The 25,598-nt window shown below is 40.4% G+C and overlaps 1 protein-coding gene across 3 annotated transcripts in view; it reads right to left on the bottom strand.

The window, feature by feature from the left end:
- Window positions 1-25,598, bottom strand: part of LOC107783659 (rRNA biogenesis protein RRP5) — a 57,755-nt gene that overhangs the window by 16,260 nt on the left and 15,897 nt on the right. For all 3 annotated transcript variants that reach the window (XR_012706466.1, XM_075247051.1, XM_075247052.1), the window contains exons 5-21: window positions 23,344-23,443; window positions 21,224-21,342; window positions 20,970-21,092; window positions 20,805-20,876; window positions 18,039-18,131; window positions 16,843-16,956; window positions 16,624-16,746; window positions 15,910-16,095; window positions 15,754-15,828; window positions 4,394-4,530; window positions 3,431-3,565; window positions 2,644-2,789; window positions 2,451-2,516; window positions 1,709-1,815; window positions 1,318-1,398; window positions 1,132-1,206; window positions 936-1,037 (exon numbers count right to left, since the gene is read on the bottom strand). Coding sequence is in view for 2 of the 3 variants with exons in the window: in XM_075247051.1 (XP_075103152.1) it covers window positions 936-1,037; window positions 1,132-1,206; window positions 1,318-1,398; window positions 1,709-1,815; window positions 2,451-2,516; window positions 2,644-2,789; window positions 3,431-3,565; window positions 4,394-4,530; window positions 15,754-15,828; window positions 15,910-16,095; window positions 16,624-16,746; window positions 16,843-16,956; window positions 18,039-18,131; window positions 20,805-20,876; window positions 20,970-21,092; window positions 21,224-21,342; window positions 23,344-23,443 (1,854 nt within the window). In the remaining variant the exon portion in view is untranslated. The remainder of the gene's footprint in view (window positions 1-935; window positions 1,038-1,131; window positions 1,207-1,317; window positions 1,399-1,708; window positions 1,816-2,450; window positions 2,517-2,643; window positions 2,790-3,430; window positions 3,566-4,393; window positions 4,531-15,753; window positions 15,829-15,909; window positions 16,096-16,623; window positions 16,747-16,842; window positions 16,957-18,038; window positions 18,132-20,804; window positions 20,877-20,969; window positions 21,093-21,223; window positions 21,343-23,343; window positions 23,444-25,598) is intronic.

Below are 25,598 nucleotides of genomic sequence, written 5' to 3'. Positions count from 1 at the left end.
ACATTACCTGATTCTTTAAGCATGAATTGCTCAACGAATTTGAATACTTGAAACTTGTAAATTGGCATAGATTACTTATAATTACGAGTAGAAGTGTATCTTTGTGATACCCAAGAAATACAAACATTCCTACTGACAGGGAACAATGATGAGACTAGAGACTCCAATGCATGACCTTAGCACACAGGATTTTTTTATTTTAATCTTGACTCAGTTTGCACATTCTTCTCTGTAAGCAGGAGATAATACACATACAAGCCCCACCTATTCTAGACCCAAGGCTGGAATTCATGCTCTTGAAAGTTGTAAAGGTTAATAAATGAGAAAACAGAGGAGCTAAGACCGCAACAGACTTGATCATTCAAGTCAAAAGCTACAAAGCAGAAGATTTATGGTACTTCCAGAAGTTTCAAGTCAAAACAGCCAAATCATAACAGCACGTGATATTTTTCTTTCCATTCCAAATGGACACAACCAAGAATAAGAAGAGAAGATAAATCAAATGGGAAAAGTCTCGACTAAGTTTAAAGGAATAAGATTTAAAGTGAATCCCATTTAACCCAAAAATAAAAGGATTTACAGTTAACTTAGGCAGTTTCAACTCTCAAGTGCACTCCCAGATAGAAAGTCCCTTCCTAAGGACAGAAAATCTGCCTGCACAAGGCCTATACAGTAATAAAGGAGCATTTCCGTGTACAAAGACCTATACTGAAGAAGATTTTCCTACAGATTTCCAAAATGTTTCTTTGTTCTGATAGTTCTTTTTTTACTTTTCTTCTTCTGACAATTGTTCTGATAGTTCATTTACCTACCAAGTGATTATGTGTGTAAAGAGACATAGAATAATCGATGTGTCTGACAAGCAAACAGGGATTTTTTGCCAGTCGTGATCAGAAGAGTTGTTCGGCAATATGGAATTCATTGTCAGTAATTACCTTCTCCTCCACAAGGAAGTATTCTTGAATAAAGGATGCATCAGTTGAAGAGCAGGACGACTGCTTCAAAGAAACTGTAATTCGATTTGTTTCACTGCTAACCTGAATGAGAGAGAGAAGGGAAGAACCTAAATTTCAATGGGAATCGCAAAAACATAACATACCAAAGCTTCATTATACCAAACGGTTGACCTACATCAACTACGTTAGAGCGGACAGACTGTCCAATCTGGTAAACTTCAGAAAGACTAGATCTTCTGTCATCAGTAGCCTTCACGAAAAACGATGATGAATCAGCGATTTTTATTGATCATATAATGCACTTCATCCAAATAAAATAGACAATTATGAAGGTAGTAGATTTACTGCAAGAAGTATATACCCTGTTTCTTGGAGAAAAACCAGTCAAACGCCCGAGGTAGCGAATGAAGACACCACTTTCAATTATATTACAAATATACCCCTGGATAAAAAGATACATGCTGTGGTTATCGAGAAGTGGAATTACCAGAAAGTAATAACATCATAGTTAATAAATTAACTTCAACTACTAGTGCTTTGGGGGTTTCAAAAGATCCTTTTAACTTTATTTGTTGTGACCTCTTCAGTCATGAACAATCACAATTTGCAAGAACCACGCCCACCCATAAGAGGAGTAAAACAAAGAAAAAAATATGCCTCAGTTCCTTGCCATTTGGATTATAAACAGTTACCTAACTCACCTAGAAGGGAGGGATGAAAGAAACTCAGAAACTAGGAAGTAAGTTTCTTACATGCAGCACAGAGTTAAGATGGACTTGACTAACATCCAGCGGAAGCTGCTGAGCTGAGGTCGCAAGAGAATGTTTTGCAGAGAGTATTAAATTGCTGCCCTCAACATCTACAAACATCAAAGATCCAGACAAATATCTAGTCAGTGCACGTGTTTAAATACTCTCTCTCTCTCTCTCTCATGCAGCCCGAAAAACTAAAAGAACATAGAAAAACCACAGGTTAGTCTATCAGTCGCAGTTGGTTAAACTACAGAAGAATCACATAAGAACAAGAACAAATAACAAGTCCAGAGGATACAAAGTCGACTGCAGCATTAATATAAGGTATTATAATGGATATCTCCAACATCTACAGCAGTCTTGGTTAAATTAGTATTCAATACTTTGACTTTGTAGCATGCAACTAGAAAACCTAGAGCTAGAAATCTTTGCACCCTCTTTTGTTTTTTCAGTTTCATACTGCACCATTGATAAGTTTTCCTTAACATAATGAATTTCATTAATTTCTCAATGACATGCCTTATCTAGATTAACAAGACACCATCTTTTTGCTATTATTATTCAGGAACACTACAACTTTGGCCTCTTGTCAGAAAAACTATAAGCTATATGTCTATCCAACAAATAAAAGACAAAATTACTGGACAAGTGAGCAGTGAGCTATGAAACAAATGGTGGGAAATGAGCAGAAATTAACTGTAGAGATAACTGAATACAGCTGGATGTAGGATAGAAAAAGTACCAAGAACCAAAAGCCGATCAAACTCATACCCAGGCCTCAAGGCAGACTTCATCAACTCAGCATGGCCTTGCAAAGTGGCAAAAACAAGAATATTAAACGCATAATTGATGCATATAGTGCACAAGGACATAAAAAAGGGGAATCTGTAAAAGCAATTGAGGGAGGAAAAAGGATTCAATTGCATAACATTCACCAGTGTGATCAGCCAAGTGTTGAGGAGAGATTGTGCCCTTAAAATGACCCTGAGCAGTAACATCTATGACAACTGCATCGGCAGTTACTCGCTCAACCACTCCAGAAACAACCTTTCCTGGTTTGACCAGTTCATTGCTAGATACCCTAGCATTAACATTCAAATAAATGGAGGAATCATTTATTTAATCAAAAAAATGCAATCCAGAAAATGCAACCTCAAAAATAAAGCCGTATGAGTACAGGGCAAAGAGACATGCATATTTGATCAATATGGCAATAAAGTGGTTTCGTGAAGAAAATCTTGAAAGTCACATAAATTTTTCAGTCTAAAGATGTCAATGATTCAAGAGACACCAACTCTCTAACAAACCACCATGAAGAAAGCAAAAAAGCTGCAAAAAATATTAATTTCAATACATCCATGTATTGAAGATCCACAAAATTTACATCCAATAACAATAGCAACATACTGTCACATAAAGTCCATTTATTAAAGAAGATTGCTGACATCATTACTGGAATACAAGAACTTCATATATTTAAGCATATGAAAAGTTGATCCCCTCATTATGAAAAATATTCAGCTGTTTCTTCAACCGCTTGAGAGTGATCATCAATAGAAATGAAAAAGGATTCCTACATAACATGTTCTTCTAACGGAAGCTCATTAGAGGAATAAGAAAAAATATTCAAGAGCATGTTAGAAATGCATTCTTTTCATGTTAGAAATGAATTCTTTTTACAATATTAAAGCAACTTCTAACGAAGACAAAAAAGAAACAAACCTTGAGGGTGTTGTTGTCAAACTGAGGTTAATACGCCGTGAAGCCGGATTAGAACTGGTAACTCTACATTTCACCACTTGTTCTACGTGATACATGGAACTTATTTCACAGCACGGATCTAGTCCAAGTTCAGATCTGGATATAAATGGAAGCATCAGTTCCAATAAGACGCTGCAGAATATAAATTGACACAGAGCCAAATATACTGACAAATCTCAGATCACATGTAGCCTTTACCCTGATCTTAAAATCATTTTTTGATCATCCAATTCATTTTAATTTACATTAAGTCTTATTTCAATCTGTCAGAACGCAAAGAAGAAGAATAATAAAATTTTCCTTCAATGAAAAAGTTAACATCCGCAAATGATAGTCTAAGAGCACATATTTGAAGAAATTATGAAGACACGAGCAGCGCTGATGCAAAGGCAATTTGCAACACTTCACTACTTCAGTAAACTTCTATTGCACTCTTCTTGATACTCTAAATGTTTTATCGGATAATAGCAATTCAGTAATCTCATACAAATAATAACATATTAGATTATAGCTAATCCACACAAGTATATTCAACTTTCCATTACAAAGCAATTATGTAATCTCATACAGATAATAACAGAGTTCAATTCTGAAAAGAGATTCTTAAAGCTAATCTAGAATATATTCTACTTGCCATTATATCAGTCCACATTCATAGAATTGGTAAAGCAAACTCATAACTCAGAAGAGAAAGAAGAAGTCTGGAAAATATAGGTAATACACATTTAATCCTCTCAGAGATGTAAAAATGATTAACTGATGAAGGAACAGAATGAAATAAAAGTACTATCGTTTACAGAAACATAATCAGATCAGAAGTGAAAAGAAAAGCCAAAAGTCAATGTGTTACCACACATGATAAAATAACAAAAATACAGATAGGTATTGGCATTTAGTTTGGAGGGTGAATTGCAAGGGAGTAACCTAGGGGCAAATCCTTGTACTCCATTGTAAAAGCGGACAAAGCAACCGTGGTTTTCAATCTTCGTTATCCATCCGTGTATTATTAGTCCTTCAGTAGCATCAGCATAAGAGCCAAGGATTTCAAGTTTTGATTTAACCTACAAAAGACACCAAGAACAAATTGTTAACAACGGCCAAATGATGAGCGAGTGACAAATAGTTAATTTTCTTAAATGCCAATTTATTACAAGGTTGCAACAATATAATGGATAAGAAGCAAGTGATAGAACAGATGAACAGTTAAATGGATTTTGCAGCGCGGGAGGCAAATGGATGGTTTTTCCCAGATAGGTATTACGTGCGGACTCAAAATGAGCTTCACGGAATGGTTCAACACAACATAATGCTTTTTTTTGTCTAACTGCAACATAATGAATATTTTACAAGCCAACACGAGTTCAGCCTAATAATGGGCGGGATCCACCACTAACCCACTTCAACATGTCTCACCCAAACACCCAATGCCCATATTAACTGATGTCATCTTTCAAAAAGCTAAAACCATATCAAAAATCCAGAAGAACAATGAGATTATAAAACATGATAGTCATCAAAACAAATACTAATGTCCGGTGAACATTTTTTTTTTGATAAGGTAAATTGTATTAATCAAAAGGGAGAGAACTCCCGTATACACGAAGTATACCAAAACGTAGAGAATTTACATCAGAACATGATTCTCTACAAAAGACGCCCAATCTTCTATACAAGTCGGGGCTAAATGAGTGCACCAAAAAGCGATCAAAGATAAAAGACTATTCTTAAGATGTGAAAAAGGAGACTCAATCGCCTCAAAAGCTCTCCTATTTCTCTCCCCCCATCACCTTCTCATTGACCTTCCTCTATCAGGGGAAAGGTTTACTTGGGTCAGGGCGGAGGATTCCAACTCAAGGTCTAGAATTGATAGATTCCTGACATCTCCCTCATGGGATGAGCTGGTGCCGAATGCGCTGCAGATTCCTTTACCTAGGTTGACTTCAGATCATTTGCCTATTTTGCTAGATGGATGCAAAGGGAGGAGGGTGCGTGCTTCCTTCCGATTCGAAAACATGTGATTGAAGGTGCCAGGATTCGGTGACAAGGTGAAAGAATGGTGGACAAGCTATGGGGTATCAGGGACACCTTCATACCGGCTTTCGAAGAAACTCAAATTGCTCAAGGGAGATATTATAAGGTGGAATAAGGAGGTTTTTGGGAGGGTAGAGGTTAAAATGAGGGAGCTTATGCATGAATTGGGGGATTTAGAAAGAGGGGAAGGGGCGAGCGAGTTAGACGAATCTGAGAAAGAGAGATTGGGGGAGGTTAGGAGTGAAATAGTCGAGTTAGCAATAGCTCAGGAGACTAGTTTGGCGGCAAAAATCGAGGGCGCTCTGGCTAAAGGAGGGGGATTCGAATACCAAGTTTTTTCATAGGGTGGCGGTCGCAAATCGAAGGAGAAACTTCATAGAGTCCTTATTTGTGGATGGAGTGAGGATTGAGGGAGAGGAGGAGGTAAAAAGGGCGATAGCGGGGTTTTATGAGAACTTATATAAAGAGGAAGTTAGTGGGAGGCCGACTTTTGGGGGAATAGAGTTCAACCATATAGGGGAGGGAGACAGCGAGTGGCTAGAAAGGGTTTTCGAGGAGGAGGAGGTGCACGAGGCTGTGTCGTGTTGTGCTGGTGATAAGGCCCCCGGGCCTGATGGTTTCTCCTTGGCTTTCTTTCAGCTCTTTTGGGACACCATCAAGGGGGAGTTGATGGAAGCCATTGAATACTTCCATGCGAATGGTGTTTTCGAGAGAAGTATCAATGCTTCCTTTATTACTATTGTGCCTAAGAAAGAAGGTGCATCTTGTATCAGAGACTACAGGCCTATTAGTCTAGTGGGGAGCATTTACAAGATTATTTCTAAAGTGCTTTCCAACAGACTTAAGAAGGTTCTTGACATGACTGTTTCGTCCTCCCAGAATGCGTTTGTGGAAGGCAGGCAGATCCTGGATGCTGCCTTGGTGGCAAATGAACTTGTAGACTCCAGAAGGAAAAATAGAGAACCCGACTTACTATGCAAGTTAGATCTTGAGAAGGCTTTCAACCATGTCAATTGGGGAAAGATGGAGGAGATGGATAAAGTTCTGCATTTCCTTAGTCAGATTCTTCGTCCTGGTTAATGGTAGCCCGTGTGGTTTCTTTGGCAGCTCCAGGGGTCTCAGGCAAGGTGACCCCTAACCCCCGTGTTATTCATTCTAGTGATGGATGCTCTGAGCAAAATGATGGATCGTGCGGCGGGCGGAGGTTTCTTGAGAGGATTCTCAGCTCCGATTGGGGTGCTTAGTGCCCGAAGAGTCTCACATTTGCGGATGACACACTAGTTTTCTGTGATGCCGATATGGATCAGTTGACCTACCTGAAGCAGGTCCTGCAGTGGTTTCAGTTAGTATCAGGACTCAAAATCAACATCGGCAAGTGTGAGATTTTCCCGGTAGGTGAGGTTACTAATATTGATGCCTTGTCTGGTGTTCTCAGATGTAAGGTGGGCTCCCTTCCCACTACTTACCTGGGCCTCCCTTTGGGCGCTTCATATAAGGATACTACGGTTTGGAATCCAGTGATCGAGCGGGTTGAAAAAAGATTAGCAGGGTGGCAGAAACGGTATTTGTCAAAAGGAGGTAAGGAAGTGCTTATCAAAAGCACTTTATCGAGTATGCCCACCTATTACTTATCCCTGTTGCAAGTACCAGTGAGCATCACAGAAAAACTGGAGCGACTTCAAAGGAACTTTCTGTGGGATGCGGTTGATGGAACTAGAAAGTTTCATCTAGTGAATTGGCAGACAGTCACTTCCCCAAAGAAGGGTGGTGGACTTGGAGTGAAAGATCTTAGGGTATTTAGCAGAGCTTTAATGGGAAAGTGGCCGTGGAGATTCGGGGTAGAAGAGCATGCTCTATGGAGGGAGGTCATAGTAGAAAAGTATGATTCAACGGGAGGGGGGTGGAGGACCAAGGCGATCACAACACCTTTCGGATGTGGCATGTGGAGGAATATCATGAAGAATTGGGAAGCATTCAGTGGCAACATCACTTACAGGGTGGGAGATGGAAGGAGAATCAGCTTTTGGAATCATAGGTGGTGTGGAGAGGATACTCTCGAGGGTCTCCTTCCCCCACGTCTTCAGAGTTTCAAACCAGAAGGAACTGATGGTCCAACAGATTCGCAAGGAGCATGAAGGGAGAGTAGTATGGGACCTCTCATTCAGGAGGAACATGCAAGATTGGGAGATTGCGGAGCTTCAAGTTTTGTTGGCACTGCTATACGGGCAAGACATGCTCCAGCCATCCTGCGACTCTTGGAGATGGGGCTTGCGTGGCGATGGTTTGTTCACTGTAAAGTCCTTTTACCAGAGTATGTTGGTGAGAGAGGAGACCACTTTTCCATACTCCTCGATCTGGATTTCTAGGGCGCCCACGAAGGTGTGTTTTTTTGCATGGCTAGCGGCAAAGGGAGTGATCTTGACTGCTGAAAATCTCCGAAAGAGGGAAATTATTGGCTAGCGGCAAAGGGAGTGATCTTGACTGCTGAAAATCTCCGAAAGAGGGAAATTACACTTGTTAGTTGGTGCTACATGTGTAAAAGCTTGGCATCACCCATTGAACACCAAAAAGATTCAGGATTGCCCTCCACAAAGCAGAGGACACAGGGCAATGCAACAAAAGGTGATCAACTTCTTCCCCTGAGCTTTTACACATGTAGCACCAACTAACAAGTGTAATTCCTCTCTTTCGGAGATTTTCAGCAGTCAAGATCACTCCCTCGCCGCTAGCCATGCAAAAAAGCACACCTTCGCGGACGCCCTAGAAATCCAGATCGAGGAGTATGGAAAAGTGGTCTCCTATCTCACCAACATACTCTGGTAAAAGGACTTTACGGTGAACAAACCATCGCCGCGCAATCCCCATCTCCTAAGAGTGGCAGGATGGCTGGGGCCTGTCTTGCCCATATAGCAGTGCCAACAAATCTTGGAGCTACGCAATCTCCCAATCTTGCATGTTCCTTCTGAATGAGAAGTCCCATACTACCCCATTTCATGCTCCTTACGAATCTGTTGGACCATCAGTTCCTTCTGGTTTGAAACTCTGAAGACGTGGGGGAAGGAGACCCTCAGAGTATCCTCTCCACACCACCTATGATTCCAAAAGCTGATTCCCCTTCCATCTCCCACCCTGTCAGTGATGTTGCCACCGAATGCTTCCCAATTCTTCATGATGCTCCTCCACATGCCACACCCGAAAGCTGTTGTGATTGCCTTGGTCCTCCAACCCCCTCCCGTGGAATCGTACTTTTCTACTATGACCTCCCTCCATAGAGCTCTGTTAAATACCACTTCCCCATTAAAGCTCTGTTAAATACCCTAAGATCTTTCACTCCAAGTCCACCTCATTTCTTTGGGGAAGTGACTGTCTGCCAATTCACTAGATGAAACTTTCTAGTTCCATCCGCCGCATCCCAAAGAAAGTTCCTCTGAAGTCGCTCCAGTTTTTCTGTGATGCTCACCGGTGTTTGCAACAGGGATAAGTAATAGGTGGGCATACTCGATTAAGTGTTTTTGATGAGCCCTTCCTTACCTCCTTTTGACAAATACCGTTTCTGCCAGCCTGCTAATCTTTTTTCAACCCGCTCGATCGCTGGATTTCAAACCGTAATATCCTTATATGAAGCGCCCAATGGGAGGCCCAGGTAAGTAGTGGGAAGGGAGCCCACCTTGCATCTGAGAACATAAGACAAGGCATCAATATTAGCAACCTCAGGTAGGTCAACTGATCCATATCGGCATCACAGAAAACCAGTGTCATCCGCAAAAAGCAAATGTTAGACTCTTCGAGCACTGAGCACCCCAATCGGAGCTGAAAATCTTCTCAAGAAGCCTCCGCCCGCCGCACGATCCATCATTTTGCTCAGAGCATCCATCACTAGTATGAATAACATGGGGGATAGGGGGTCACCTTGCCTGAGACCCCTGGAGCTGCCAAAGAAACCACACGGGCTACCATTAACCAGGACAGAGAATCTGACTGAGGAAATGCAAAACTTGATCCATCCCCCCATCTTGCCCCAAACTCCATCCGCATCATAATGAAGTCCAGGAACTCCCAATTGACATGGTCGAAAGCCTTCTCAAGGTCCAGCTTGCATAGAAGCCAGGTTCTCTATTTTTCCTTCTGGAGTCTACAAGGTCATTTGCCACCAAAGCAGCATCCAAGATCTGTCTACCTTCCACAAACGCATTCTGGGAGGACGAAATAGTCATGTCAAGAACCTTCTTAAGTCTGTTGGAAAGCACTTTAGAAATAATCTTGTAAATGCTCCCCACGAGACTAATAGGCATGTAGTCTCTGATACAAGATGCATCTTCTTTCTTAGGCACAATAGTAATAAAGGAAGTATTGATACTTCTCTCGAAAACACCAATAACACGGAAGTATTCAATGGCTTCCATCAACTCCCCCTTGATGGTGTCCCAAAAGAGCTGAAAGAAAGCCAAGGAGAAACCATCAGGCCCGGGGGCCTTATCACCAGCACAACTCGACACAGCCTCGTGCACCTCTTCCTCCTCGAAAACCCTTTCTAGCCACTCGTTGTCTCTCTCCCCTATATGGTTGAACTCTATTCCCCCCAAAGTCGGCCTCCAACTAACTTCCTCTTTATATAAGTTCTCATAAAACCCCGTCATCGCCCCTTTTACTTCCTCCTCTCCCTCAATCCTCACCCCATCCACAACTAAGGACTCTATGAAGTTTCTCCTTCGATTTGCAACCGCCACCCTATGGAAAAACTTGGTATTCGAATCCCACTTCATTAACCAGAGCGCCCTCAATTTTTGCCGCCAACTAGTCTCCTGAGCTATTGCTAACTCGACTATTTCCCTCTTAACCTCCCTCAATCTCGCTTTCTCAGATTCATCTAACTCCCTCGCCCCTTCCCCTCTTTCTAAATCCCCCAATTCATGCATAAGCTCCCTCATTTTAACCTCTACCCTCCCAAAAACCTCCTTATTCCACCTAATAATATCTCACTTGAGCAATTTAAGTTTCTTCGAAAGACGGAATGAAGGTGTCCCTGATACCCCGTAGCTTGTCCACCATTCTTTCACCTTGTCACTAAATCCTAGCACTTTCAACCACATGTTTTCGTATCGGAAGGGAGCACACACACACCCTCCCTCTGTATCCATCTAGCAAAATAGGCAAATGATCTGAAGTCAACCTAGGTAAAGGAATCTGCAGCACATTCGGCACCAGCTCATCCCATGAGGGAGATGTCAGGAATCTATCAATTCTAGACCTTGAGTTGGACTCCTCCGCCCTGGCCCAAGTAAACCTTTCCCCTGACAGAGGAAGGTCAATGAGAAGGTGATCATTGATGAAGTCAGAAAACTCCTCCATGGCCCTCGAAAACACACTACACCCTAATCTCTCCTCCGGGAATCTAATAGTGTTAAAGTCTCCCCCTAGAACCCATGGAATATCCCATTCCCCCATAATATTGGCCAGTTCCTCCCAGAAAGACACCTTGGACCCTTCCCCTACCGGCCCGTACACTCCCCAAATCCCCACTCCACCCCACTCACTCTATCTTTGACGAGAGCTGCCAAAGAAAAAACTCCCTTCCTAATCTACTTAACCTCCAAGCTTATATCATCCCACATAAGTAGAATGCCCCCGGCACTTCCCGCTGCTGGGACCCAGTCCTATTTCACCCAACTACCTCCTCAGACACTTCTCACGATCGCATCCGACTTCCATTTTGGTCTTCTGAAAACAAACTAGATTGGTACCCCACTCCCTAACTCCCACTTTGATGATGGCCCTTTTGTTTGGGTCATTCATCCCCCTCACATTCCATGAAAGGATCTTAACTTCCATAAGCGACAATAGCCCCAATTTCCCCACCCCCCCTAGCCGAGGTCCCTTTCTCTCTGTCACACACTCGCCTCCTTCTCTGATACACCACTACATCCCCTAAGTTATTTTGCTTAACAACTTTACCCAAGTCCCTCCCTGCACCATCGTAAAGAGATTGTTGCTCAATCTCCCTCAACAGTTCTAACACCCTATCTTCCTTCCCTTCAACAGAAACACCTAGAAACTTCCCTAAGTTTAATAGTTTATCCTCCATCCAGAAAGACATATCCCATCGTCCAATCCATGACGAAATTGGGCAAGCGTCTTCTATATATACCCTTTCCTTGCTACTACCAGAGGAATACAGGACCATAGCATTGCTAGCACTAGGAGTTTTAACCTCCGAAAGGGTCTCACCATTTCCTTGAGTGAGCAGCAACCTCTGAAATTAATACCCCGTTGCTATAGGAATGTCCATAACCATCAGTAGGGTAGCATGGAGGAAGAGAACATGGAACCCTTGGCGGCATATTAACTGAAAGTACTGGTCCGACACTAACATCAATTGGGGCATGCACAACAATCTCCCTAGAAGAAGAAGTAACTTTATGTGTGACCTCAGCACAACTAAGCCCTGGAGCAGGTGAGGGGTTGATGGAACTGGGTACATCAGAGGCGGGGGGCTGTGGATTAATAGCACCATCTTTAGCCGGTTCTGCCCCTGCAGCAGCGGCCATCGTAGAGGGGCACAGGTCACTGGAGCTCGGTGAAGGAGTGCCACTGTGTGAAGCACCATGGCCAGAAGGAGGAGGAACGATTGTTCCCATATGCTTAGTTGCCTTATCATGCGCGGTTTGAAATAATCTGGGCCCATTAGGATCAATTCTAATGGCATTGGGGAAAGTTGTTGGGCCCATATGAGGAGGCCCAGGCCTATACTTGCTGAAAACTTGCCCGGCCCTATGATAATTAGAGGAGGATCGGCCCATTCTATCTTTCCAGCCCGCATCACTAACCCATTCACGTCTTCCCCTCCTGTTAAAATTTTGTCTTCCTCCCCCAGTTTCAAACCTCCCGTCTCTTCTCGATCTAACGTCTGATTCCGGCTTAATCCAGTGATCCGGTGAGCCCTCCCCTCCCCTCAGAGACTGATTTCTCCTCCCCTCCCTTCTATTTGACCTTCCATTTTCTTCCGCCACTATCACAGGCATAAAGATAGGGCGAAATTCAGGGGTCAACCAAACCTTATAACTCAAGTAGCCATCTTCCACCACAGTGGAGACAGGAATTCTGCCCCCTTTCCTTACCACAATCGTCACTCGCGAGAGATCATGTAAACTGCAAGTGACATCAATAAAAACTCCACAGATTTCCCCTATCGTCTTGAATAGGTCAAGACACCAAAGATGCACCGGGAGACCCACCATGTTGACCACCAATGTTTTGCCAGTGAAGCAAGGGTCAAGACACCCATCATGCTCCACCCATCTGTCTAGATTTAAGTTCCCATTGAACCACTTGTTTCCTCTTACAAGAATTTCTGAAGCTTGAGACTTGTCAACAAAACGAAAGAGATATTGAGTGTCCCCCAGTTGCGATATTTTCAGCCCGTCCTTGACATTCCATGCCTTTGCTGCCCAGTTCCTAACAGCCTCTGGAGAACCAACCCATTTGGAGAAAGACCCAATGAGACTAGATTCCAAGAAACCCTTGCGCCTGAGAGTGTGCTCCTCGGACAGCGAGAAGTGCAGCTCTTGCCCTACGTCGAGCTTTCGATGGCATCTTCCCCCAAGTTCTAGGGCTGGCCAAGAGACAGCTTTGATAAAAGACATGTTTTCCAGTTTTCTAGATTCTAGAGAGAAGAAAGAGCTTCTCTCTGTACAATCCACCATATTCTAAATGCGGTTGTCCCGAAAAAGCTGGCCGAAAAAAGCCTCAATAGTTGGAATAACAGTAATCACAGTGGGTGAAAACAGTATATAGGAAGGGAGGAAGGTTTTCTCGTACTGAACAAAGGAATCAATCGCCAGAATTTGGGGTTTAATGGCCGGAAAAAGAAAACGTCGTCGGAATTTGGTGAAACTGGCACGGGAAGGCTCGGAAAAACCTCGAGAAGAGGCTATCTGAAGAAAAAAAATTAAAAAGTCGCCGGAAAAAGCCACAGACCGGCGCGTGGCTGAGATGTCGCCGGAAAAACAGGCAAGTTGGCGACGCGTGAGGGCGCGTGAGGGCTCGGTTGCTGGAAAAAGCCACACTGCTTTCGTGACTGAAGAAGAAAAGCAGAAGTATCTGGAGAAAGCTAACGAGTAGAACAATTATCTATATGATTGCCCTTTTTGCTCTTTTTTCCTTTTCTGGTATCAGGGCATTGATGCTTTTTGTTTTATCTGATTTTCATATGCTTGCTAAAAGGGCCGAGAGTCTCCCGGAAACAGCCTCTCTACCCCTCTAGGGTAGGGGTAAAGTCTGTGTACACTCTACCCTCCCCAGACTCCACTGGTGGGATTTTAATGGGTTGGTATTGTTGTTGTCTACATTCTCAAGCAGTTCTATTTTTCTCTTTCAACTTTTATAGTATTTCTGACAAAGTTAACTGCAACTTAATTGCAATTTGAGAGAAGAAATTGAGATGCAAAATGCAACCATCTTAGACATCCAGATGGAAAACTGCAATGTATAGAATCTAAGATGGAAAAAAGAAAAAACAAATTACTAAAACATTATGCAGTATGCAAGACAAAATTAAAGGAACAGACTTTGATTGCTTTATTAAAATAAACTTAATAAGGCAATTTGAAAAACCAATGTTCTTCTTACCCAACATATATGTTTCAGTTTTCTTCTACTCCTCATTAGCGAGAGGAGAATTAGTGATAGCTACACATATGCATGAGCGAGCTGCTACTACTACAACAACAACAAACCCAATGGATTCTTGGAGTATGGGGAGGGTAGTGTGTACGCAAGCCTTACCAGTTACCCCTACCTTGGGAAGGCGGAGAGGTTGTTTCCGATAGATCATCGGCTAAAAAGAAGATGATAAAGATAAAAAGAAGCGGTGGCAACAAGTAGTAACAACAGTGAGATATTAAGAAAACCAAAGTGAAAGATAGCACTCAACAATATGTAGTAATAGCAATCTAAGAATAAGAAGGATACCATACTAGCACTAATGCTACCGGTATGAGAAAGAAAAAGTAAAGCGCTTGACAACATACTAGTCTTCTACCCTAATCCTCGACCTCCACACCCTCCTATCAAGGGTCATATCCTCAGTAAGCTCTAGTTGCGCCAAGTCCTACCTAATCACCTCTCCCAATACTTCTTTGGCCTACCTCTACCTCTCCTCCTACCTACCAAGGTCAACCTCTCACACCTCCTAACTGGGGCATCTGTGCTTCTCCTCTTCACATGAGAGAGGTACTACTCATAGGCAAATAATATGCTAGAACAAGGGCTGACTATAACGCAAAGTGTCGGGTACCAAACCCAATTATGCTAGTGCTAGTTACTCAATAAATAGGTTCCAAGCTAGATAGAGGAAAAAGTTAATAGGTTGTGAATTGTGGTTAGGCTCAGCCCATGCCAACCAATGAGAAGTGGGTCTTAATGCACCCTTGATAAATTGAAATGGGACTCATTTTATCTTCTTTTTTTTGAAGGTATTTCACTAGAGAGGTGTCAAGTAGATGCATAGTTACAGAAGCAGAAGACAAAAATACATAAAAATAAGAGTATGTAAGACCCTTTACAATGTGTCAATCTATAACTATGGTGCTAACAAAGTCCAAAAATTGTTTAGTGCTAATCACAGGTGTTAACTTAACCCAGCTAAAAAGGGTAAGCAAACAATTAGCTTTGAGAGTGTGATTTGGAGTTGAGATTCCATCAAAACATCTTTGGTTCCTTTCATTCCACAAACGACAAAAAATTACTGCATGATAGGACTCATTTTATCTTTTGCCAAGCTCATTTCTTTGATGGTTATAGGCACTGTAAATGGGTTAGTTTCTCTTTTCTGCTTGTATTATGAAACTGTTACATATGTGCAAACAAAGAATTTCTTGAAAGTTTACTCTCTTGTAGATAATCTTTTTTGAGAGGGCTAGTACCGGAATACCATGTTAGAGAGGATAGGATCAGCTATGAAACAAGTAGAAAAAGATTTGGGAAGTAGTCATGCCAAAGCTTTGTTTACGTTTAGCATAAAGACGCAAAGACCTTTTGGACTCTGCATCATGAACAGCACCGTACTAACACTATATGGATAAGAGGCTCATGCTCAGAAACATATCCGTAGACAAAAAAAGATGCAATATAGATAAAAGACTTGAGATAAGAAACTCATCAGTAGGTGAAACAAGATAAAAGAAAAAAACACTGTCAAACTGGAGAATAATAAGTTCAAGTACTCTCGACAAGCAAGTTGATTCAAAGAGCCATACTAGTGTTTTCTTGTGTGTAACAGTAATCCTCTTTGACTTGCAACCAAGAATACGAAAGACTAATTCTGCTCCGACCTGCAAAAGATATCAACAACTCTCTACAGGTCAAAACCAATGAGATGAAATAAAAAACACCAGCACATTAATCTGGAATACCTGGAATTTTTTCCTGGGTTTTATGATTTCAAATTCTGACATATGACGAAGAGGGCAAAGTGCTTTCACACCACTAGAAAATTGAACTATGGCACCGAAGCTGTCTACTGCAATGACTTTAGCTTTTACCACCATCCCAGGTTTGACATCTGAGTGAGTGAAAACTGATCCCTCAAATGCACTGGTCTGTTCATAAATAAAGGAAAGATAAGGAAAGTGTTGGGATTGCAGAGAAAAGTTAATTAAGGAGAGCATATGGTTAGACCTGCTCCGCGAATCTAATAACAAGAAACCGAAAGAAAATGCAACATCTATCCATATCCCTACTCCAACCCCCCCCCCCCCTTCTAATTAAAAAGGGAAAAGAATAGTAACGGAACTCTTCAGTTCTACCCAACAAAATTGAGAATAAGTATAGGTGTTTTTTAATCAGCATTCACATAGCAAGAATGCAAAAGGCATTTCAAGACCAAACAGAAAAGAGAGGCAAAGAACAGAGAGAAATCAAGAGGAAGGTAATGTTCAATGCGCGTCGTGCCCCAGTTCCTAGAGCAAGAACCAAAAGAATGTCTTGAGAGAGTTCTTCAACTAAGGTATCCACATACAAGTATACCAGAATTTACTCTATCACATTTTGCACTGGACCAACACCAGTTCAACATCTAAAATTGACTTGAACCAAAAGAATAATTTCCAACAGTAAACAAGTATGACCTTTAAAACCCCAGTAGCAAGTCCTTCCAGATGCCTAAACCCAAGAACCCTAACGCGGACAACTTTCCCTTCCTTGAAGCTTTTCTCCAGCTTCTTCACTTCCTTATCAGCAACGTCAGATACCTGCAAAACTTGCCAATTTTTTACTGAAAGTGAAAGTTGTGTTCAAAGGCATAAATATTAAGGCCCAAAAACAATGGAATCCAGGAATATCCTTACATTGACATATGCCGGAGTTGGAACTGGGGAAGAGGGAATTTCCAGCAAAAGGCCCAAACCCCTATCAATCCTGATCACTTTTGATTGATCAAAAATATCCCCAACCTTGATAAGCTGCACAACAGAAAAATCAGTTTAATTTAACGATATTAAATGATTAATATAAACATGGAGTTGATACAAGGAAAGCAAGGATGCATGCATACTTAGTTCGCGACACAGTAGAAGCACTGTAGCCGAAATTGAGTGTTTTCAATAGGACTAACTAAATAGATAGATAAAAGTTTGCTACCATAAAAACTTGCATGTCATCAGCTCATAAATTAAAATAACAGAAAACCGTGTTTTACTGAGAATTCCTCTAATTTGTAGATATTAGAAGGTTGCTTGCTGGTTTTGAACTGTGCTTCACTGTATGCGGGTGGCAACCTCATAGCTTCCATCTTAAACACCAAAAGTAAAATTGTACTTTGCTTCATCAAGGAAGAACCATGAAAAGTGCACAGCTCAGTGCTTACGACATACGACAAGAGTAGATATACTTCCTCTTTATTTGACAGGTAGGGCTATAAGCAGCCAATAGAAGCAGCATTCCATCAGCTTTCCCATTTAAGCATTTTGAAGGGCAAGACCAGGTATGCAATATGTATGTGCTGGATCAAACCAAAAGTGTACTGAAAGCAAGTATAGAAAAATGAGGCCCAACAATTAGAGGTAAGACTGGCATCTCTGAAGGAACTGGAACAGACCCAACCACAACTATCTTACAAATAACATTTGAATCGGGCCTATAACATCCACAGTAGAGAATCAAACGCCTTAGCAAGATTCATCCATAGAACAAGCGATGATTTCTCCTGCAACCATCCTGAAAGATGCAAAAGGTCCAGAGGTCTGTGTCTTCATTATAGCCCTAATGTCCTCAAAGTAATCTAATCTTTAAGATTGACTAAACAATCTTTTCTCTCCAACAGCTCTATCTTAGGGCCATATTCTCTTCCTATAATCCAAAATCTTATTTGTCCTCATTCCAAGTTTCATCTAAGCAAAGGCACTTCTATGATCAAAGAAGTGAAAGCCATGTACAATAAAATGAACAGCTTTATTAGAAAATTCTCCATATGCAAACAATAAACCTGCAACTTGCAATATTTTAGAATTGATAGAGAAGGATACTTAGGATCTTATGAACTTACTGCAGGAGGAGCCTTGTTGTGAACCAGGTGAGAATTCAATGTCAAACCAACAGCTCTAGTTGAGGGATCAATAAATAGTATCCGAGCATTAACCTACACCAAGTAAATAAAGTGCTAGTTGAAATTAAAGAAGAGAGAATTATCTAACTGGAAAAAAGTAAAAGATAGCAAGAAAACTCAATACACAAAAGTCCCTAAATATTCAAATACACTATCCAGGATAAACGTATTTGGCAACTCATTAATTTTCTTTTTAGAGAAAGAAAGAACAATATTAGTTAAAGGGAAGAAGAGCACAAAGAGGGATGGCCGTCTATCATTATAGAGCTTAAACATAAAGTTCTACAATCTCGCTGAAGATCGGTCAAGTGTATATCATGAAAGGCTGATTGCCATCAGCGTCACACCATATGGAGGACCGGAAAACCCCTGTATCCTGTATAGTGTTGTAGAAGATCTGACCAAATAACCACAGTACACAGTGAACATCTCGATTATCTTGCCATTTTTTTATGTGACTAAAACCTCAATATCAACCGTTAAAACTCACTAATTGTAATCAAGAACAAATATGGGCTGCAACACAATGGTTGGGATGCTAAAATACGAGTTAACACCATTGTTTAAGCCCCTGACATTAATTTCAGGTATATGCTTCGTTCTTTTTTTGATAACCGAGAAAACACCACGAGCCAATGGTGCACGGTTCGAAACTTGGTGGATAATGAGCCCACCCTTCTACCCTTCTCCACTTTAACACTATGCTCTTTTTCTATCCGAACCTCTGATGTGCACCTAACCAACACATCACGAGTTGCATTTCCACTAGACCAAATCACTGGGGGCAGGTATATGCTTCCTTCTTTTCTCTTGTTCATGATAAAATGATTTTGCACTCAATTCTGGGAGGATAATTGGATGGGAATTACTCCTTTATCTACTAAATTCCCTCATTAGGTAACTTTTATTCTTCAGAGGGAGGCAATTTTGTGTGGAAGTTCCATATTTTTGCGTTTTAGATGATAAAGAGGTAGGCAATCTAATTGTTTTACTTAAAACACCATCTGATTTCAACATTCCCTTGATCTGATACAAGGGTGTAGGAGGTGGATACATGAGGAATTTGCTGAAGTAAAAACCATTACTTAGTGCAATCCCAAACCTACTCTCCTTTTTCTTTGGAATCTAAACTGAAAATCTAATACTCCTCTAAAATGAAGGCATCTGCATGATTCTTGTTTCTAAATAGACTGAACAACAACAACAACGACCCAGTAAAATCCCACAAAGTGGGGTCTGGGGAGGGTAGTGTGTACGCAGACCTTACTCCTACCCGATGGGGCAGAGAGGCCGTTTCCGATAGACCCTCGGCTCATGAAGACGGGAATAAAACAAGAAGAGACAATTCATCAGTAACGTCAGCATAACCGTAGAAATAGTAACAGAAGCATAAAAACGAAAAAATAGATGACATGCAATAACAGTAACCAGTAATTAAGGCCATAATCACCTTTCCTACATCGTAAGTTTGCCTACAACTTGTGGAAGAGGCTATTCTGAATAACTGGTGAAAGTTTCTAGCTCCAGCATCAATTTACAATTTCCAACCTAAATTTGTGGCCTCATGGTGTATTTGGCTTGAGAGAACTGCTAGGATTTTCATGACAAATATCTACCACAGTATTTGGTCTGGGATAAAGTGATTACCTTACCCCCTCTGTGGATAGAGGGCAATGGTTAATGTAAACTTAACTGATATACAACACACTGGGTAACCCGGTCTTCTTAAATTCTAGAATAACTCATGTTTGCCACTTCTAGTTTGAGAGGACTTCAGGTCCTCTATATTGAACCCATAAAATCTTCTTTTCTTTATAAAGGAAAAGAACTCGGTGTTCGATAATGGAGCAGCAAAAGTATCCCCAAACAATCTAAACCATACAAAAGCACAAATGGAAAAACAAATGAGAATGACTCTTCCTTCTAAAAAAACAAATGAAAATGACTTTCACTGCTCTTACTACACATTGTGCTACATCACAGCTTATGAATATGGAAAGTCTTTTTAATGGTGGCAAATCACTGGTGTTAAGCCTCTCAGGTAGCAAGCACCAAGTAAATACCTTGATTTGCATAGCCATGCAAGAACACATGAGAATGACTTTGCAATGCTCTTCCTACACATTATGCAACAATCTTCCTACACATTATGCAACAATGACAGCTTATGGATTTGTAAGGTCATCTTGACATTAGCAAAATTGCAAACCGCAGGTATTAAGAACCTCATGTGCTAGGAACCAAGTAAATGCCTTGATTTTCAATGGTTATTTAGTTTGTATTTTAGAAAGGACAAGCTCATTCTTTTAAAAGGAAGAGAATATATTGGTGTAGCAAGTCTTTCATTCATGATCCGCAATGATTACTTAGACCAACTTGCATAAATTTATATGACATGCCCATTTGAAGCATTCTTCCAAAATCCTTTCCAACTTCGCTCCTTTTTTTTGTTTGATAAAGTAAGTGATTTCAATAGATGGCATCAAGAAGATGCAAGAAGTACATGATTTGGCATTTGAGCTTACAAAAAATATTCCGGCTCCTATACATAATTGGCTAAGCCAGAGCTAAAGAACTAATGAAATCCAAAAGATGATCAATATTGTTGATAGGGTACAGTCTAGACCAACAAAACAAATTGGCAATACACATAGCCTTTAAAGAACCAACTTCGCTCCTTAAAACAGACGAGTGAGAAGTTATTACCTTTTTATTTTGAGGATAATCAATCTTCCAACTGGAAGAGGGGAAAGTTTGCTGCAGATTGAACATATCAGCCTGTAGCAGCACAAAGTAAAAATGAATAGATGGAAACAATGAAACTAGAGATGCAAAACTCTGGTGAACAGGACTGAAATACAGTAAACTTACTGTTCCTGTAAAGTACGTGAGGAATGATAACATAATTCCATTTTCAAGTATTGAACGCACACTAGCATTAACCATCATGCCTGGAACGAGAAGATCAATTGAGATACCCTTAAGATCCTTGGTCTGTACAGAAGTAAAAAATGTGTATGTTATACATGAATGCAACTTGAGGCAAAATGGACAAGACAATGAAAAGGAACACAGTGCAAAAGTTAACAGCAATCCATTCAGTATAATAAACTCAAAAAACATACCACACATTTTGAGACCACATCAGGATCCGAACTCAAATAAACTACTTTACGTGTTCTATCAATACTTTTAACAACCCCTTGTACCAGCTGCCCGCTTCTAATCTTAACTTCCACATTTGCTGTAAAAAGGATATAAGCAGATAAGAAATTAGGTTCAATATCAAAAAGCAGATAAGGAGTTTGGTATAATATAAAACAGTGCCTTTCACGAAAAATTGATAATAATGCCTCAGGAACAAGCCAGCAGCAAGAAATCTTTTATAAGGCGAACAATGAATAAATTAAATTTATCATGCAGAACACATTCTATTTGTGTTTCCAATATGACCTAATGATATTGAAAAATAAGAAAATATGCAAAATAAAGTTAACTGAGATTCAGACAGCAATTTCTCTAGTAGCAAACTCGTGCCAAAGAAGTTTTTCTCACGAACAGACTGATGTACCAATTTGGTATCTGAAAGAGAAAAAAGAATACTGCACTGGAAGAACTCGGAAAAAGAGAAGTAATCAAAAGTAATATCAAGGAAATGCAGCAAGATTATTGCTGAAAATGGTCCAGCACTTTCAGCAGATTACAATACTTTCTTATCTTCAAAACTGAATACCTATACCACCTGCTTTATGTCGTCGACCTGACCCACTAGAATTACTTCAGACTTCTTAAGATTTCTCCTCAGACTTGAAACTTGCTTGAAATCACAAGAGTACCTTTCAGGTGATGTAGTTTATCCTACTTAGCATCACATAGCACAAGTGTATCGTTTGCATAAGAAAGATAATAAACTTGTATATTAGTATCACCTTCCAATGTAAGCTGAGAAACCTATCACACAGCACAATTTCTGATTCCATACATCATCTTGCTGAACATTTACAAGCTCAGTATGAATAACATTGAAGATAACGGGTCCCCTTGTCATAACACGTGAACATTCGAAAAATAAGGCATAAAGAAGCCCTTCAAAGGTTGAAATTCACTACACTAACATGGGAAACACATTACCCTTCATAAGGTGGACGTAAGGTCTGCGTACACATTACCCTCCCTAGACCCCACTTGTGGGACTCCACTGGGTTTTTTTTTTATAGGTAACTGAGAGAATTTTATTGATGTAAAGAGGGGGCCAACTTTAAGAAAAAGTTGGATAGGAGTACATCTAAAAGATAACTTTACAGAGAGGGTAAAGAACTAAGAAACTCAGCCAACGCCTCCGGCTCAAACATTTGACGAGGATTCCACTGGGTTTGTTGTTGTAATATGGCAAACAACTTGGGATTGCCAAAAGAGGATACATGCATATCTCAGAATGAAAGGAAACATTGATCAAAATATGACATCCTCAAAATACAAATACATCAAATTTATTTTAGTTATAGGAAAAGGGAAATAGTGCCTGAAACTGAAAGACGAAAGTTGACTTTTCTGCATTTGAGGTTGGTGAGCAAGATAGTAGGGGAACAAACATTTTTCCCGGAGAAAAAGCATTCTGTTGAATAGCATGAATCATCTCACTAAAAGTTTAAACTCTCAAAGATGACACACTTTTATTTGTTTAATTGTGAAACGTGCACCTTGATCTAATATTTTTCTTGGAAAAGCACATGAAAATATTCACTGATTAATAAGGCTCGTATAAAGACATTTCTCTGCCCTAATCCCTTGTTAAATTGTGTGAACTTCTCTAAATAAAAATTAACTCTTAAAAAAGGAGGCGCTTATTAATTTTTTTTAGGTTTGCATTGTCAATCATCTATATTAAGTTCTTTCCGCAGGATATTAGAAGGAAGTTGGGTTCTCCCTACACTCAACTTTCTTTTTCCCTTCAAGCAAATACATGAAAGAAAATGTATATCCTTTTGCTTTTTGCACCATTATCAGGATCACAATTTCAAGAAACAGCAGCCAAGCACCAGATAAATACGGCACAAAAGAGCCACAAAAATAAACTTAGCCCTTCCTAGCTTTATGTGGTTTAATAAATCAAGGTAGTTGAGGGATCTACATATAGATATATAGATCCAATTGTTTTCTATATGAAGCTTCTAGGTACAGCTACTATTGTTGTTAAATCAGACGAAGAATCAAAAGGGAGTACTTGAGCAGACATGAAGCTTACCTGATTGATTATCTTTCGGCATAAATCCGGAGAAGGAAGGCAGCCCGAAATGAAGTATATAGCCATGGTCTTCCATGCTTTTCACATATGCACTAAGAATCTGTACATAGCATAAGATAAGCCGCATGTTCAGTAAAAATACACAATATCAGGTAAAGGAATGTGAATATATCATTTAAGGGGAAAAAAGTTAGCAATATACTCCCAGAAAAGATGGAAAAATCACTTAAATTAAGAGAAAGGCTTCTCGTTCTTCTACAAAGTGACATCCCAATATACAAAAAAAGTGTAAGCGGGTAAAAAATGCTCTCAGGCACATCTAACAAGGCTAGAAAAGATCACTTCTTTTCCGGCAGTATCTAATCAGTTCCGCCGTCCTTTTCAGAGTTTTACTATTAATCATTCATCAGTGATTAATCTTAAAACTTCTTTTATTTCATTATGGGGGGAAATAGGATTTATTTTGCAGCAGGTTTTAAATCTTATGATATTACACGACTCAAGTCAAGGGCAGAAACATGGTTCGATTGGGTGGAAATGAGCCATAATCTGATGCATAGAACAACTTTCAACTGGAAAACAATGGAATGGCTATGCTTTGTTCTTCAGGAGGCTTCAAGAGATGCTGGCACACATGTAAGGAAATGGAAATTAAAGGAGCAGTACTCAATCTTTTTCAGTTCCAGGAAGAACAAGAAGTTTGGAAGATTTATTAGCATTGTATCAATCCAAGGTGACAAAAGATCAGTAACTATTATTCCTGAAGTAACATTTCATGTGGGATCGAATGATATTGCATTAAAGATTAGAAGATTCATCAATGCAGACAGAGGACCATTTATTACAAGTGGCCCCCGAAAGGTAGATTCCAAAATTTCTTATACACAATATGTCAAAAACAGTAAATGGCAGACGAAGGAGTCTAATGAAGCACGCATTAGTAGAGAATCATGTTCTGATGTAAATTCTCTACGTCTTTGGTATACTTTGTGTATACGGGAGTTCTCTCCCTTTTGATTAATACAATTTACCTTATCAAAAAAAAATGAAGCACGCATTACAAAAGGCCCCAAAAATAGAATTTTGATTTCTGGTGGTGTTCTAAATGCTGATGAAGGTCTGTTGGGTAGATGTGTTGTTGGTAGCTTCGAGGAAGGCCTTGTAGAGAAACCAACTATTGTTGATATCCGGAGGTGGTCGGTGAGCTCCTGGAAAAGTGTTTTTGGAATTGATGTATATGAGATCGGTGGATCAAGGTTCTTGTTCCAGTTACCTAACAAACACATGGCGGAACACATTCTTCAAGGGGAATGGAGGTGGAAACGGGCAAAAATTTCTCTGGAATGGTGGTCTCCAACCTCTGGGTGCTGCTGCTCCCTGCAAACAAGAGGTTCGACATGGATTAAAGCCATGGGTCTTCCATTGCACTTTTGGACTGAGAAAATTTTCAAAGCTATTGGTGACCACTGTGGAGGTTGGCTGGAAACAGAGGAAGAAACATCTCTGAAAAATCATCTTAAATGGGCAAGAATCAAAATCAAAGGTGATGGTATTAGTGCTCCGACGGAGATAAAAATAGAAGATAAAGGCTTTGAGTTTACCATTCCAATTTGGTGTGAATCTACGACCAAGGTGGTTGTAGAAGAAGAAGAAGAAATGGGGGTGGCTTTTAACCAACAGGCAATACAGCCCTACTCTGCCGAAGAAAACAGTTGTAATATAGGAAGGGATGGGCATGTGGGTACATAAAAAACAGTGCCCAATTCAAATTACAAAAGTGACCTAGGGAATGGAGTAAATGGCTATGATAATAGGGCCACAGATCTGATGGTTTCGGGGCTTGCACCGGCCCAACATATCACAGGGAATAAAAAAGAAAAGGAACAGGGAAACTTATTGGGCTCATTTTTATTTAATGAGGCCCAATTGACATCATCAGTCCAAAATATTTTACCACCCTCAGATAAATCAGATAAAGTGCAAGGAAACTCTGCGGGCTCATTTTTATTTAACGAGGCCCAATTGCTATCATCAGTCCAAAACATTATGTCCTCAAATAATTTGGACCCATTATTTGTGGGCAAATACTTTTGGTCCTTCACGAAGCTCTACAATAGATGTGAACAAAGGAGGAATCTCTCCTTCCCAATTTTAAGCTACAAAAGCAGATTGTAATCCACGAAGACGCTGAAGACTATGAAGATGCCATGACCAACATTGACGGTGAGGGTACACAATTTGACACTGGCGGAGAT

The sequence above is a fragment of the Nicotiana tabacum genome, chromosome 24 (assembly GCF_000715075.1).
Source record: "Nicotiana tabacum cultivar K326 chromosome 24, ASM71507v2, whole genome shotgun sequence".
Lineage (NCBI taxonomy): Eukaryota > Viridiplantae > Streptophyta > Magnoliopsida > Solanales > Solanaceae > Nicotiana > Nicotiana tabacum.
This window is presented reverse-complemented; position numbering and strand designations above follow the sequence as displayed.